Genomic DNA, 16,741 nt, shown 5'->3' with positions numbered 1-16,741 from the left:
CCTCCATCTCCTCTATCTCCCTCTCCCTTCCCTCCTTCCCCCTCCCTCTCCCTTTCCTCCTTCCCCCTCTCTCTCCCTCTCCCTTCCCTCCTTTATCCCCTCCCTCTCCCTTCCCTCCTTCCCCTCTCTCTCTCTCTCTCTCTCCCTTTCCTCCTACCCTTCTCTCTTCCCTCCTTGTCTCTCTCTCTTTCCCTTCCCTCCTTTCCCCCCTCTCCCTCTCCCTTTCCTCCTTCCCCTTCTCCCTTCCCTCCTCTCTCTCTCTCACTCTCTTTCTCTCTCCCCCTTTCCTCCTTCCCCACTCTCTCCCTCACCCTGTTTTTAGCTGGGATGTGATTGGTATGAGCCTTTTTTCGGAAAAATATGTTGAGGATTTTTTAGTGTAATGTGATTTGGGAGAAAGATATGATGTAATTGGATGGATAACAAAAGTTGAAAATAACTGAGAATTTGATGGAGTGATTAACCCTTTGATGTCAGTGACAGACTCAATGTGCACGAGATAAAGAATCTGCATTTGCAGTGCCTGTATTGCTCAGCCAGTGTGGTGCTGTGTTCCAGTGTTCGATTGAATGTGAAGCCAGGACCCCCGAGCGTTTCCACCAGCTGAACTCCCAGTCCAGTGTGGCCGCGATCCCCAGGACACCTCCAGAGACCCACCCACTGCTGCTGCTTGATTGGAAGGTGAGACTCAAATGGTGAACATATCATAGAATCATAGAAAGGTTACAGCATGGATGGAGGCCATTCAGCCCGTCACGTCCGTGCCGGCTTTATGCAAGAGCAATCCAGCTAGTCCCACTCCCCCGCCCTATCCCCGTAGACCTGAGAAATTTTTCCTTTCAAGTACTTATCCAGTTCCCTTTTGAAGGCCGTGATTGAATCTGCCTCCACCACCCCCTCAGGAGTAGTTGTGATCTGGAATGCACTGCCCAACAGTTGCACAATATTGATGTGACACTGGATCCAGTGATGCTGGTTTTGTCACACTGGATCCCGTGATGTTAACTTTGCTGTGGAACTGGTTCCAGTGACATTGATTTTTGATGTGACACTGGATCCAGTGACGCTGACGTGACACTGAATTTTGTGGCGTTGATTTGTCTGCCAGGTTGGGCTCTCCTGTCTGAGACCCTCTGAGGGAACATTCCCTCACTGACTGTGGGATCCATTGGTTTTGAGGATGGCTGGCCAGTGAATTTGATCATTGGAAACTCAACGGTAAAATTCCAGTTTTCAATAACAGCATCAAAATAAAACCGTGCAGTGTGAGCAGTGAGAACGGGAGTCTCGGTGTTATTGGAACTCCATCTCACACATCATTTTTTAAAGGCCGGCTCATGGTCGGATTTGGAACAGATCAGCAGTATCCCAGGGTCACTCTGGTGAGGCCTCCCTCAGGTGATGGGGCCAACTGGGGGGGGAGGGAATCCCCATCCTGAGGGAACCCCATACTGGGTGAGAGTAACTCTGTACTGGGTGGGGGTCTACTCTCAGGGACTGATCTAATACTGGGGGGGTCTACACTCAGGGACTGATCTAATACTGGGGGGGGTGTCTACACGCATAGACTTATCTAATACTGGGGGGGGTCTACACTCATAGACTGATCTAATACTGGGGTGGGGGGTCTACACTCATAGACTGATCTAATACTGGGGGGGGTCTACACTCAGGGACTGATCTAATACTGGGGGGGGTGTCTACACGCATAGACTTATCTAATACTGGGGGGGGTCTACACTCATAGACTGATCTAATACTGGGGGGGGGGTCTACACTCATAGACTGATCTATTACTGGGGTGGGGGGTCTACACTCAGGGACTGATCTAATACTGGGGGGTCTACACTCAGGGACTGATCTAATACTGGGGGGGGTCTACACTCATAGACTGATCTAATACTGGGGTGGGGGGTCTACACTCAGGGACTGATCTAATACTGGGGGGGTCTACACTCATAGACTGACCTAATACTGGGGGGGGGTCTACACTCATAGACTGATCTAATACTGGGGGGGGGGTCTACACTCTGGGACTGATCTAATACTGGGGGAGGGTCTACATTCATAGACTGATCTAATACTGGGGGAGGGTCTACATTCATAGACTGATCTAATACTGGGGGGGGGTCTACACTCATAGACTGACCTAATACTGGGGGGGGGTCTACATTCATAGACTGATCTAATACTGGGGGGGGGTCTACACTCATAGACTGACCTAATACTGGGGGAGGGTCTACATTCATAGACTGATCTAATACTGGGGGGGGGTCTACACTCATAGACTGACCTAATACTGGGGGGGGGTCTACACTCATAGACTGACCTAATACTGGGGGGGGGTCTACACTCATAGACTGACCTAATACTGGGGGGGGGTCTACACTCATAGACTGATCTAATACTGGGGGGGGGTCTACACTCAGGGACTGATCTAATACTGGGGGGTCTACACTCATAGACTGATCTAATACTGGGGGGGGTCTACACTCATAGACTGACCTAATACTGGGGTGGGGGGTGTACACTCATAGACTGATCTAATACTGGGGGGGGGTCTACACTCATAGACTGATCTAATACTGGGGTGGGGGGTCTACACTCAGGGACTGATCTAATACTGGGGGGGGTCTACACTCATAGACTGATCTAATACTGGGGGGGGTCTACACTCAGGGACTGATCTAATACTGGGGGGTCTACACTCAGGGACTGATCTAATACTGGGGGGGGTCTACACTCATAGACTGATCTAATACTGGGGGAGGGTCTACATTCATAGACTGATCTAATACTGGGGGGGGTCTACACTCAGGGACTGATCTAATACTGGGGGGGGTCTACACTCATGGACTGATCTAATACTGGGGGGGGTCTACACTCAGGGACTGATCTAATACTGGGGGAGGGTCTACATTCATAGACTGATCTAATACTGGGGGAGGGTCTACACTCATAGACTGATCTAATACTGGAGGGGGGTCTACATTCATAGACTGATCTAATACTGGGGGAGGGTCTACACTCATAGACTGATCTAATACTGGGGGAGGGTCTACACTCATAGACTGATCTAATACTGGAGGGGGGTCTACATTCATAGACTGATCTAATACTGGGGGAGGGTCTACACTCATAGACTGATCTAATACTGGGGGAGGGTCTACACTCATAGACTGATCTAATACTGGAGGGGGGTCTACACTCATAGACTGATCTAATACTGGGGGAGGGTCTACATTCATAGACTGATCTAATACTGGGGGGGGTCTACACTCAGGGACTGATCTAATACTGGGGGGGGTCTACACTCATGGACTGATCTAATACTGGGGGGGGTCTACACTCAGGGACTGATCTAATACTGGGGGAGGGTCTACATTCATAGACTGATCTAATACTGGAGGGGGGTCTACATTCATAGACTGATCTAATACTGGGGGAGGGTCTACACTCATAGACTGATCTAATACTGGGGGAGGGTCTACACTCATAGACTGATCTAATACTGGAGGGGGGTCTACACTCATAGACTGATCTAATACTGGGGGAGGGTCTACATTCATAGACTGATCTAATACTGGGGGAGGGTCTACACTCTGGGACTGATCTAATACTGGGGGAGGGTCTACACTCATAGACTGATCTAATAATGGGGGGTCTACACTCAGGGACTGATCTAATACTGGGGGGGGTCTACACTCATAGACTGATCTAATACTGGGGGGGGGTCTTCACTCAGGGACTGATCTAATACTGGGGGGGGTCTACACTCAGGGACTGATCTAATACTGGGGGGTCTACACTCGGACTGATCTAATACTGGGGGGGGTCTACATTCATAGACTGATCTAATACTGGGGGAGGGTCTACACTCTGGGACTGATCTAATACTGGGGGAGGGTCTACATTCATAGACTGATCTAATACTGGGGGAGGGTCTACACTCATAGACTGATCTAATAATGGGGGGTCTACACTCAGGGACTGATCTAATACTGGGGGGGGTCTACACTCAGGGACTGATCTAATACTGGGGGGGGTCTACACTCGGACTGATCTAATACTGGGGGGGATCTACACTCATAGACTGATCTAATACTGGGGGGGGTCTACACTCAGGGACTGATCTAATACTGGGGGGGGGGTCCACCATACTCTGGCTCTCCTCTAACTATTCTCTAATTCACACCTGTCTTTACCACAAGATCCTGTTCTCTCTGTTCTAGGTTCCTGAAAACTGTCGGCAGAACATGGAGGAAGGGATCACCTTGTTCTCACTGCTGCTGAGCAACAAACACTTTCTTATCACGTTCGTACATGCGCTGGAACAGCAGAAGGATTTCGCAGTGAGAGACAGGTGATTATCTCAGGGCGGCACTCACTGACAAGGCCTCGTTTAGTGCCTGTCCCTAGCTGCCCTCAAAAGGTGGCGGTGAGCTGTCTCCGTCTCTTCAAAGGGCAGTTAGGGGTCGACCTCATACTGGAGTCATGTGTAGGCCAGAGCGGGTGAGGGGAGGGAATGGAGTCACGTATGGGTCAGACCAGGTAGGGGTGGGACTGGAGTCACGTATGGGCCAGAGTGGGTGGGGGGTGGGAATGGAGTCACGTATGGGTCAGACCAGGTAGGGGTGGGACTGGAGTCACGTATGGGCCAGAGTGGGTGGGGGGTGGGACTGGAGTCACGTATGGGTCAGACCAGGTAGGGGTGGGACTGGAGTCACGTATGTGCCAGAGTGGGTGGGGGGTGGGACTGGAGTCACGTATGGGCCAGAGCAGGTGGGGGGTGGGACTGGAGTCACGTATGGGCCAGAGCGGGTAGGGGTGGGACTGGAGTCACGTATGGGCCAGAGCGGGTGGGGGTGGGACTGGAGTCACGTATGGGCCAGAGCGGGTAGGGGTGGGACTGGAGTCACGTATGGGCCAGAGCGGGTAGGGGTGGGACTGGAGTCACGTATGGGCCAGAGCGGGTGGGGGGTGGGACTGGAGTCACGTATGGGCCAGAGCGGGTAGGGGTGGGACTGGAGTCACGTATGGGCCAGAGCGGGTGGGGGGTGGGACTGGAGTCACGTATGGGCCAGAGCGGGTAGGGGTGGGACTGGAGTCACGTATGGGCCAGAGCGGGTGGGGGGTGGGACTGGAGTCACGTATGGGCCAGAGCGGGTAGGGGTGGGACTGGAGTCACGTATGGGCCAGAGCGGGTAGGGGTGGGACTGGAGTCACGTATGGGCCAGAGCGGGTAGGGGTGGGACTGGAGTCACGTATGGGCCAGAGCGGGTAGGGGTGGGACTGGAGTCACGTATGGGCCAGAGCGGGTAGGGGTGGCAGGGTTCCCTTCCCTGAGGGACATTGGTGAACCAGTTGGGAATGCCCTCTGTTGCGCTCCTTCTCTGGTGGTCTGTATCTGCTCTGTGCTCAGGGCCTTCTCACTGCTGTCGGAGGGCTGAAGGCATCAAGGCCCAAACGATCCACGAGGCCCCCTCCGCCTCACCGCCGAACCCCCTCAGACTCTCCGGTGTGAGGAAGGTCGGAGCACAGGGTCCAGTGCCAGCCTCTTGGGGTGGCCCCGCTAAAGGGCACCCTGGGATACAAGGACAGGAATGTGAAGCAGGAGCGCCAATAACAGCCCCGCCCACCTCATTTACATATCCTCGCTCCGCCCCCCCCCTGGGGTAGCCCTGCGAATCATGGGGCAGTGTTCAAGGGCTGGAGACCTCGAGTGACAGCTCTCCACCCCCGTCATCTCATCTCCATCTCCTGAGAAATGGGCCTTCCTGAGGCCCAATGGAGAACATGGAGAACAATATCAGGGCCAGATTCTTTAACGAAAACCTAACTCCTCAGACCGTCCCTGCAGGCCTCTGTCCCAGGTCATTGGTTCCTCCTCTCCCTCTCTTTCCAGAAACTTTTCCACCCACTCTGTTCTGTCCCTCAACCTGGTGCCAGAGAGGCAATACACCATTCAAGGCCGTCTCTCCCACTGTTTATGGAAGCCCGGACCCATATGCCTTTTCTCCTTGCTGCCACGTGCCATATGACCTTTGTCCACAGGTCCCAAGATCCAGGTTCACAGGAGTCCCTTTCTCACCCTCCCTCTGTCCCTCCTTCTCTCCCTCTCTCCCTCCCTCCCTCTCCTGTGATGGTCACCTATTCCCCCGTTTCCCCGTTCCCCTCAACCTGTTGGGTGGGCTTCGCAGAAGTCGCCTCCTGAAAGCAGTAACTAGCTGTGGTCACTTAGCTCACATCTCCATTCTCCTGTGAGAGTTTAGACTGTGAGTGTCAGGGTAGTGAGGGGACCTCACAGCACCCTGATCCTGCCCCCACCCGATGTCCAAATGCAGGAGGGGTCACTTTGAGCGATAGTCGATTCGGCCGCCCACGGTCGATGGGAATGAGAATCGGGAGAGATGTATAACGGGCAGCTCGTTTTACACTATTGCCCAGAGTTGAAATGACCCTCATTGGTTGGTGATCAGCTGCAAGAACCTAAGCTGATTTTCCACTCTTTAACAGGGTGCTGAGGCCAATTGCAGCCCCCCCCCTGCCCGCCCCCCACCTCACAGAGATCCACTAACTCAGCACCGACCAGGAATGGAAGCCCGGGGCCAGCTGGTCTGTGTGGCTCGGGTCCATTCACTGGGAACGCGGATCGTAGGAACAGGAGAAGGCCAATCAGCCCCTAGAGCCCGGATGAAAGTCCTAATGTGAATGGTGCTGTTGACCCCCAGGTGTAACCTAGCATCCTTACTGACCATCGCACTGCACGGCAAGCTGGAGTACTACACCGGCATCATGAAGGACCTCCTGGTGGACCTCATCGATGCCTCTGCTTCCAAAAACCCCAAGCTGATGCTGCGGAGAACGGAGTCGGTGGTGGAGAAGATGTTGACCAACTGGATGTCCATCTGCATGTACAGCTTCCTCAAGGTAGAGTCTGCATTGTCCCCTTCCGTGTTGTCTCCATGAACTCCACTACTTTCACCCACACCGAGGAACCATCTCCCATAAGCTTTTCACCCCCCATCCCCTCCACAATACACAATTGCCCTATCAAATTGGAGGCAGGTGAATACACAGGAACCGAAGTCCATCCAGTTCACCGTCCACCATCCTGGTGGTCACATGATGTAATGGTAATGGAGTTGTTGACTAAGGAGCATTCGCGATGCTGAGAACGCCGTGGATAGCACGTTTAGTGAGATGGTCACACCGCAGGTAAAGGTTGTACAGGCAGGAAGTAATTGGGTGACCACCAGGCAGAGTAAGAAGAGCAGGCAGGCAGTGCAGGGGTCCCCTGTGGCCGTCCCCCTCTCAAACAAATATACTGCTTTGGATATTGTTGAGGGGGATGACTTATCAGGGGAAGGCAGCAGCAGCCAACTTCCTGGCACCAGGGGTAGCTCTGCTGCACAGGCTGGGAGGAAAAAGAGTGGAAGAGCTATAGTGGTAGGGGATTCTATCGTAAGGGGAACAGACAGGCGTTTCTGTGGCCGTAAACGTGACTCCAGGATGGTTTGTTGCCTCCCTGGTGCCAGGGTCATGGATGTCACTGAGCGGCTACAGGGCATTCTCAAGGGGGAGGGTGAGCAGGCAGAGGTCGTGGTCCACATTGGGACCAACGACATAGGTAGGAAGGGAGATGAGGTCCTGCATCAAGAATTTAGGGAGCTAGGTAGCAGATTAAAGAGCAGGACCTCAAAGGTTGTAATCTCTGGATTACTCCCAGTGCCACGGGCTAGTGAGTATAGAAATAGGAGGATAGAACAGATGAATGCGTGGCTAAAGAGTTGGTGCAGGAGGGAGGGTTTCAGTTTCCTGGATCACTGGGCCTGCTTCTGGGGAAGGTGGGACTTGTACAAGTCGGACGGGTTGCACCTGAACCAGAGCGGGACAAATATCCTTGCGGGGAGGTTTGCTAGCACTGTTGGGGGGGGTTTAAACTAACTTGGCAGGGGGATGGGATACAGAGTGGAGCTACAATAGGGGGTGATGTGCAGCCAAATATAGAGAAAAAAACAAGTCAGCTTGGAAGACAGGGCAAATATGTAAGGGCAAGGCTGGATGGCATCTATTTTAATGCAAGGAGTCTTGCGAATAAGGTGGATGAACTGAAGGTGTTGATAAACACATGGGAGTATGATATTGTTGCTGTCACAGAGACATGGTTGAGGGAGGGGCAAGACTGGCAGCTCAATATTCCAGGGTACAGAATCTTCAGGCAAGACAGAGGGGGAGGTATAAGAGGAGGGGGGGTCGCAATATTAATTAAAGAATCAATTACTGCCATAAGGAGGGATGATATATTAGCAGGTTCCTCTAATGAGGCCATATGGGTGGAGCTTAAAAACAAGAAGGGGGCAAGCACTTTGATGGGAGTGTACTATAGGCCCCCAAACAGTCAGGGGGAGATAGAGGAACAGATATGTAGGCAAATCTCAGAAAATTGTGCAAATAATAGGGTAATAATAGTGGGGGATTTCAACTTCCCCAATATTAACTGGGATACTTAGAGTGTAAAAGGCTTAGAGGGTACAAAATTCTTAACGTGCATCCAGGAGAGCTTTTTGAGCCAGCATGTAGAAAGTCCTACAAGAGAGGGGGCGGTACTGGACCTAATTCTAGGGAATGTGGCCGGCCAAGTGGAAGAAGTGCTAGTAGGTGAGCACTTTGGTGACAGTGACCATAATTCAGTGAGATTTAAGGTGGTCATGGAAAAGGTCAGGGAGGGGCCGGAAATAAAGGTTCTAAATTGGGGGAAGGCCGATTTTAATAGGATAAGGCAGGATCTGGCCAAAATGGACTGGGATCAGCTGCTTGTAGGAAAATCCGCATCGGAGCAATGGGAGTCTTTCAGAAGGGAGATTGAGACCATACAATGGCAACATGTTCCCGTAAAGGTCAAGGGTGGTTCCAAGAACTCCAGGGAACCTTGGATGTCAGGGGATATACGAGAATGGATTAGGAAAAAAAGGAGGGCTTTTGGCAGATACAAAAAGCTAAAGACGGAGGAAGCCCTAGAGGAGTACAAAAAGTGCAGGGGGATACTTAAAAAAGAAATTAGGAGATCAAGGAGGGGCCATGAAATAACACTGGCGAGCAAAATAAAGGAAAATCCTAAGATGTTTTATAAGTATATTAAGGGTAAGAGGATGACTAGGGAAAAAATAGGGCCCATTAGGGACAAAAATGGCAATCTGTGTGTGGAGCCGGAAGATGTAGGAGGGGTTCTAAATGAATTTTTTGCATCTGTTTTCACTATGGAGAAGGACGATGTAGACATAGAAATACGGCAGGGGGACTGTGATATACTCAAACATATTAACATCGAGCGGGAGGAGGTATTGGCGGTTTTAGCAGGCCTAAAAATGGATAAATCCCCAGGCCCGGACGAAATGTATCCCAGGCTACTGTGTGAGGCAAAGGAGGAGATTGCGGGGGCTCTGACACATATATTCAGAACCTCTCTGGCCACAGGGGATGTGCCAGAGGACTGGAGAACCGCTAATGTAATACCATTATTCAAGAAGGGAAGTAGGGAAAAACCGGGGAACTACAGGCCAGTGAGCCTAACATCAGTGGTAGGAAAATTATTGGAAAAAATTCTGAAGGACAAAATTAGTCTCCACTTGGAGAAGCAAGGATTAATCAGGGATAGTCAACATGGCTTTGTCAAGGGAAGATCATGTCTGACTAATTTGATTGAATTTTTTGAGGGGGTGACTAGGCGTGTGGATGAGGATAACGCAGTGGATGTGGTATACATGGATTTCAGTAAGGCCTTCGATAAAGTCCCCCACAGGAGACTGGTCAAGAAGGTACGAGCCCATGGAATCCAGGGTGCCTTGGCACTTTGGATACAAAACTGGCTTAGTGGCAGAAGGCAGAGGGTGATGGTCGAAGGTTGTTTTTGTGACTGGAAGCCTGTGGCCAGTGGGGTACCACAGGGATCGGTGCTGGGTCCCTTGCTGTTTGTGGTCTACATTAATGACTTGGATATGAATGTAAAAGGTATGATCAGTAAGTTCGCTGATGATACAAAAATTGGTAGGGTGGTAAATAGCGAGGAGGATAGCCTCAGTCTGCAGGACGATATAGATGGGTTGGTCAGATGGGCGGAACAGTGGCAAATGGAATTTAACCCGGAAAAGTGCGAGGTGATGCACTTTGGAGGGACTAACAAGACAAGGGAATACACAATGAATGGGAGGACCCTAGGCAAGACAGAGGGTCAGAGGGATCTTGGTGTGCAAGTTCACAGATCCCTGAAGGCGGCGGAACAGGTAGATAAGGTGGTAAAGAAGGCATATGGGATACTTGCCTTTATTAGCCGAGGCATAGAATATAAGAGCAAGGAGGTTATGATGGAGCTGTATAAAACACTGGTTAGGCCACAGCTGGAGTACTGTGTGCAGTTCTGGTCGCCACACTACAGGAAGGATGTGATCGCTTTGGAGAGGGTGCAGAGGAGATTCACCAGGGTGTTACCAGGGCTGGAGCGCTTCAGCTATGAAGAGAGACTGGGAAGATTGGGTTTGTTTTCCTTGGAGCAGAGGAGGCTGAGGGGGGACATGATTGAGGTGTACAAAATTATGAGGGGCACAGATAGGATGGATACTAAGGAGCTTTTTCCCTTCGTTGAGGGTTCTATAACAAGGGGACATAGATTCAAGGTAAAAGGCGGGAGGTTTAGAGGGGATTTGAGAAAGAACTTTTTCACCCAGAGGGTGGTTGGAGTCTGGAACTCACTGCCTGAAAGGGTTGTGGAGGCAGGAACCCTCACAACATTCAAGAAGCATTTGGATGAGCACTTGAAATGCCATAGCATACAAGGCTACGGACCAAATGCTGGAATATGGGATTAGAGTAGACAGGGCTGATGGCCGGCGCGGACACGATGGGCCGAAGGGCCTCTATCCGTGCTGTATAACTCTATGACTCTATGACTGTCTCAGACTCCCTGCACCGTGGACACTAATTGGAGAGCTCGGTTCAAAAGGGCAAACTTCCCCACAGTCTTTTCCCTCAACCCGTGTACACTAAAGTATCAGAAGCCCTCGGATCTTGATCATCGGTAATAACACGGCAAACATCTATAATAGTCAACAGTGACTCGCGGCCCGGTGATACTGTACCATGTGACTCACCGCCCGGTGATACTGTACCATGTGACTCACCGCCCGGTGATACTGTACCATGTGACTCACCGCCGCGTGATACTGTACCATGTGACTCACTGTACAGTGATACTGTACCATGTGACTCACTGTACGGTGATACTGTACCATGTGACTCACCATACGGTGATACTGTACCATGTGACTCACTGTACGGTGATACTGTACCATGTGACTCACCGTACGGTGATACTGTACCATGTGACTCACCGCCCGGTGATACTGTACCATGTGACTCACTGTACGGTGATACTGTACCATGTGACTCACCGCCCGGTGGTACTGTACCATGTGACTCACCGCCCGGTGATACTGTACTATGTGACTTACTGCACGGTGATACTGTACCATGTGACTCACCGCCCGGTGATACTGTACCATGTGACTCACCGCCCGGTGATATTGTGCCATGTGACTCACCGTGCGTGATACTGTACCATGTGACTCACTGTACGGTGATACTGTACCATGTGACTCACCATACGGTGATACTGTACCATGTGACTCACTGTACGGTGATACTGTACCATGTGACTCACCGTACGGTGATACTGTACCATGTGACTCACCGCCCGATGATACTGTACCATGTGACTCACTGTACGGTGATACTGTACCATGTGACTAACCGCCCGGTGGTACTGTACCATGTGACTCACCGCCCGGTGATACTGTACCATGTGACTTACTGCACGGTGATACTGTACCATGTGACTCACCGCCCGGTGATACTGTACCATGTGACTCACCGCCCGGTGATATTGTGCCATGTGCCTCACCGTGCGTGATACTGTACCATGTGACTCACCGTACGGTGATACTGTACCATGTGACTCACCGCCCGGTGATACTGTGCCATGTGACTCACCGTGCGTGATACTGTACCATGTGACTCACCGCCCGGTGGTACTGTACCATGTGACTCACCGCCCGGTGATACTGTACCATGTGACTCACTGCACGGTGATACTGTACCATGTGGCTCACCGCCCGGTGATACTGTACCATGTGACTCACCGCCCGGTGATATTGTGCCATGTGACTCACCGTGCGTGATACTGTACCATGTGACTCACCGTACGGTGATACTGTATCATGTGACTCACCGCCCGGTGATACTGTACCATGTGACTCACTGCACGGTGATACTGTACCATGTGACTCACCGCCCGGTGATACTGTACCATGTGACTCACTTCACGGTGATATTGTGCCATGTGACTCACCGTGCGTGATACTGTACCATGTGACTCACCGTACGGTGATACTGTACCATGTGACTCACCGCCCGGTGATACTGTGCCATGTGACTCACCGTGCGTGATACTGTACCATGTGACTCACCGCCCGGTGGTACTGTACCATGTGACTCACCGCCCGGTGATACTGTACCATGTGACTCACTGCACGGTGATACTGTACCATGTGACTCAGCGCCCGGTGATACTGTACCATGTGACTCACCGCCCGGTGATATTGTGCCATGTGACTCACCGTGCGTGATACTGTACCATGTGACTCACCGTACGGTGATACTGTACCATGTGACTCACTGTACGGTGATACTGTACCATGTGACTCACTGTACGGTGATACTGTACCATGTGACTCACCGCCCGGTGATACTGTACCATGTGACTCACCGTGCGCGATACTGTGCCATGTGACTCACCGTACAGTGATACTGTGCCATGTGACTCACCGTGCGTGATACTGTACCATGTGACTCACCGTACGGTGATACTGTGCCATGTGACTCTCCGTGCGTGATACTGTACCATGTGACTCACCATACGGTGATACTGTGCCATGTGACTCACCGTACGGTGATACTGTACCATGTGACTCACTGTACGGTGATACTGTACCAGGTGACTCAGCGTACGGTGATACTGTGCCATGTGACTCACCGTACGGTGATACTGTGCCATGTGACTCACCGTACGGTGATATTGTGCCATGTGACTCACCGCCCGGTGATACTGTACCATGTGACTCGCCGCCCGGTGATACTGTACCATGTGACTCACCGCCCGGTGATACTGTACCATGTGACTCACCGTACGGTGATACTGTACCATGTGACTCACTGTACGGTGATACTGTGCCATGTGACTCACCGTGCGTGATACTGTACCATGTGACTCACCATTCGGTGATACTGTGCCATGTGACTCACCGTACAGTGATACTGTACCATGTGACTCACCGTACGGTGATACTGTACCAGGTGACTCACCGTACGGTGATATTGTGCCATGTGACTCACCGTGCATGATACTGTACCATGTGACTCACCGCCCGGTGATACTGTACCATGTGACTCACCGTACGGTGATACTGTACCATGTGACTCACCGTACGGTGATACTGTACCATGTGACTCACTGTACGGTGATACTGTACCATGTGACTCACCGCCCGGTGATATTGTGCCATGTGACTCACCGTACGGTGATACTGTACCATGTGACTCACTGTACGGTGATACTGTGCCATGTGACTCACCGTGCGTGATACTGTACCATGTGACTCACCATTCGGTGATACTGTGCCATGTGACTCACCGTACGGTGATACTGTACCATGTGACTCACCGTACGGTGATACTGTACCAGGTGACTCACCGTACGGTGATACTGTGCCATGTGACTCACCGTACGGTGATATTGTGCCATGTGACTCACCGTGCATGATACTGTACCATGTGACTCATCGCCCGGTGATACTGTACCATGTGACTCACCGTACGGTGATACTGTACCATGTGACTCACCGTACGGTGATACTGTACCATGTGACTCACTGTACGGTGATACTGTACCATGTGACTCACCGTACAGTGATACTGTACCATGTGACTCACCGCCCGGTGATATTGTGCCATGTGACTCACCGTGCGTGATACTGTACCATGTGACTCACCGTACGGTGATACTGTACCATGTGACTCACTGTACGGTGATACTGTACCATGTGACTCACTGTACGGTGATACTGTACCATGTGACTCACCGCCCGGTGATACTGTACCATGTGACTCACCGCCGCGTGATACTGTACCATGTGACTCACTGCACGGTGATACTGTACCATGTGACTCATCACCCGGTGATACTGTACCATGTGACTCACTACGGTGATACTGTACCATGTGACTCACCGCCCGGTGATACTGTACCATGTGACTCACCGCCCGGTGATACTGTACCATGTGACTCACCGTGCGCGATACTGTGCCATGTGACTCACCGTACGGTGATACTGTGCCATGTGACTCACCGTGCGTGATACTGTACCATGTGACTCACCATACGGTGATACTGTGCCATGTGACTCACCATACGGTGATACTGTACCATGTGACTCACTGTACAGTGATACTGTACCAGGTGACTCACCGTACGGTGATACTGTGCCATGTGACTCACCGTACGGTGATACTGTGCCATGTGACTCACCGTACGGTGATATTGTGCCATGTGACTCACCGCCCGGTGATACTGTACCATGTGACTCACCGCCCGGTGATACTGTACCATGTGACTCACCGCCCGGTGATACTGTACCATGTGACTCACCGTACGGTGATACTGTACCATGTGACTCACTGTAGGGTGATACTGTGCCATGTGACTCACCGTGCGTGATACTGTACCATGTGACTCACCATTCGGTGATACTGTGCCATGTGACTCACTGTACGGTGATACTGTACCATGTGACTCACCGTACGGTGATACTGTACCAGGTGACTCACCGTACGTTGATATTGTGCCATGTGACTCACCGTACGGTGATATTGTGCCATGTGACTCACCGTGCATGATACTGTACCATGTGACTCACCGCCCGGTGATACTGTACCATGTGACTCACCGTACGGTGATACTGTACCATGTGACTCACCGTACGGTGATACTGTACCATGTGACTCACTGTACGGTGATACTGTACCATGTGACTCACCGCCCGGTGATATTGTGCCATGTGACTCACCGCCCGGTGATATTGTGCCATGTGACTCACCGTGCGTGATACTGTACCATGTGACTCACCGTACAGTGATACTGTACCATGTGACTCACCGCCCGGTGATACTGTACCATGTGACTCACCGCCCGGTGATACTGTACCATGTGACTCACCGCCGCGTGATATTGTGCCATGTGACTCACCGTACGATGATATTGTGCCATGTGACTCACCGCCCGGTGATATTGTGCCATGTGACTCACCGTGCGCGATACTGTGCCATGTGACTCACTGTACGGTGATACTGTGCCATGTGACTCACCGTACGGTGATACTGTACCATGTGACTCACCGTACGGTGATACTGTACCAGGTGACTCACCGTACGGTGATATTGTGCCATGTGACTCACCGTATGGTGATACTGTGCCGTGTGAATCACCGTACGGTGATATTGTGCCATGTGACTCACCGTGCATGATACTGTACCATGTGACTCACCGCCCGGTGATACTGTACCATGTGACTCACCGTACGGTGATACTGTACCATGCGACTCACCGTACGGTGATACTGTACCATGTGACTCACCGTACAGTGATTACATCACCATACCTGTGTCTATAATAGTCTATCGACACTAAGCCGTGTCTCACATTGTCTGCATGCGATGTTACAGGAAACCGTGGGGGAGCCTTTCTTCTTGTTACTGTGCGCCATGAAGCAGCAAATTAACAAAGGATCGGTAGATGCCATTACAGGGAAGGCCCGATATACCCTGAATGAAGAGTGGCTTCTACGGGAGAATATTGAAGCAAGACCAATGGTAAGAAATCATATAAACACCATAAACACAGGTACCAGCTCGTATTATACAGGGCCTAGGGACCGGTATAATAGGGACCAGTATTAGACTGGGTCTAGGGACCGGTATAATAGGGACCAGTATTAGACTGGGTCTAGGGACCGGTATAATAGGAACCGGTATTAGACTGGGTCTAGGGACCGGTATAATAGAGACCGGTATTAGACTGGGTCTAGGGACTGGTATAATAGAGACCAGTATTAGACTGGGTCTAGGGACCGGTATTAGACTGGGTCTAGGGACCGGTATAATAGAGACCGGTATTAGACTGGGTCTAGGGACCGGTATAATAGAGACCGGTATTAGACTGGGTCTAGGGACCGGTATAATAGGGACCGGTATTAGACTGGGTCTAGGGACCGGTATAATAGAGACCGGTATTAGACTGGGTCTAGGGACCGGTATTAGACTGGGTCTAGGGACTGGTATAATAGAGACCGGTATTAGACTGGGTCTAGGGACTGGTATAATAGAGACCAGTATTAGACTGGGTCTAGGGACCGGTATTAGACTGGGTCTAGGGACTGGTATAATAGAGACCGGTATTAGACTGGGTCTAGGGACTGGTATAATAGAGACCAGTATTAGACTGGGTCTAGGGACCGGTATAATAGAGACCGGTATTAGACTGGGTCTAGGGACCGGTATTAGACTGGGTCTAGGGACCGGTATAATAGGGACCGGTATTAGACTGGGTCTAGGGACTGGTATAATAGAGACCGGT

The 16,741-nt window shown here is 51.4% G+C and overlaps 1 protein-coding gene across 1 annotated transcript in view; it reads left to right on the top strand.

The window, feature by feature from the left end:
* The window catches only part of LOC137334333 (plexin-D1-like), a 231,883-nt gene that overhangs the window by 152,740 nt on the left and 62,402 nt on the right, over positions 1-16,741 (top strand). The window contains 4 exon segments of the mRNA XM_067999033.1: positions 559-681; positions 4,233-4,363; positions 6,732-6,930; positions 15,832-15,978. Of these exon segments, the coding sequence (XP_067855134.1) occupies positions 559-681; positions 4,233-4,363; positions 6,732-6,930; positions 15,832-15,978 (600 nt within the window).

The sequence above is a fragment of the Heptranchias perlo genome, chromosome 17, assembly GCF_035084215.1.
Source record: "Heptranchias perlo isolate sHepPer1 chromosome 17, sHepPer1.hap1, whole genome shotgun sequence".
Taxonomy (NCBI): Eukaryota; Metazoa; Chordata; class Chondrichthyes; order Hexanchiformes; family Hexanchidae; genus Heptranchias; species Heptranchias perlo.
The sequence above is the reverse complement of the archived record's forward strand: the minus strand, read 5'-3'. Positions and strand labels throughout refer to the sequence as shown.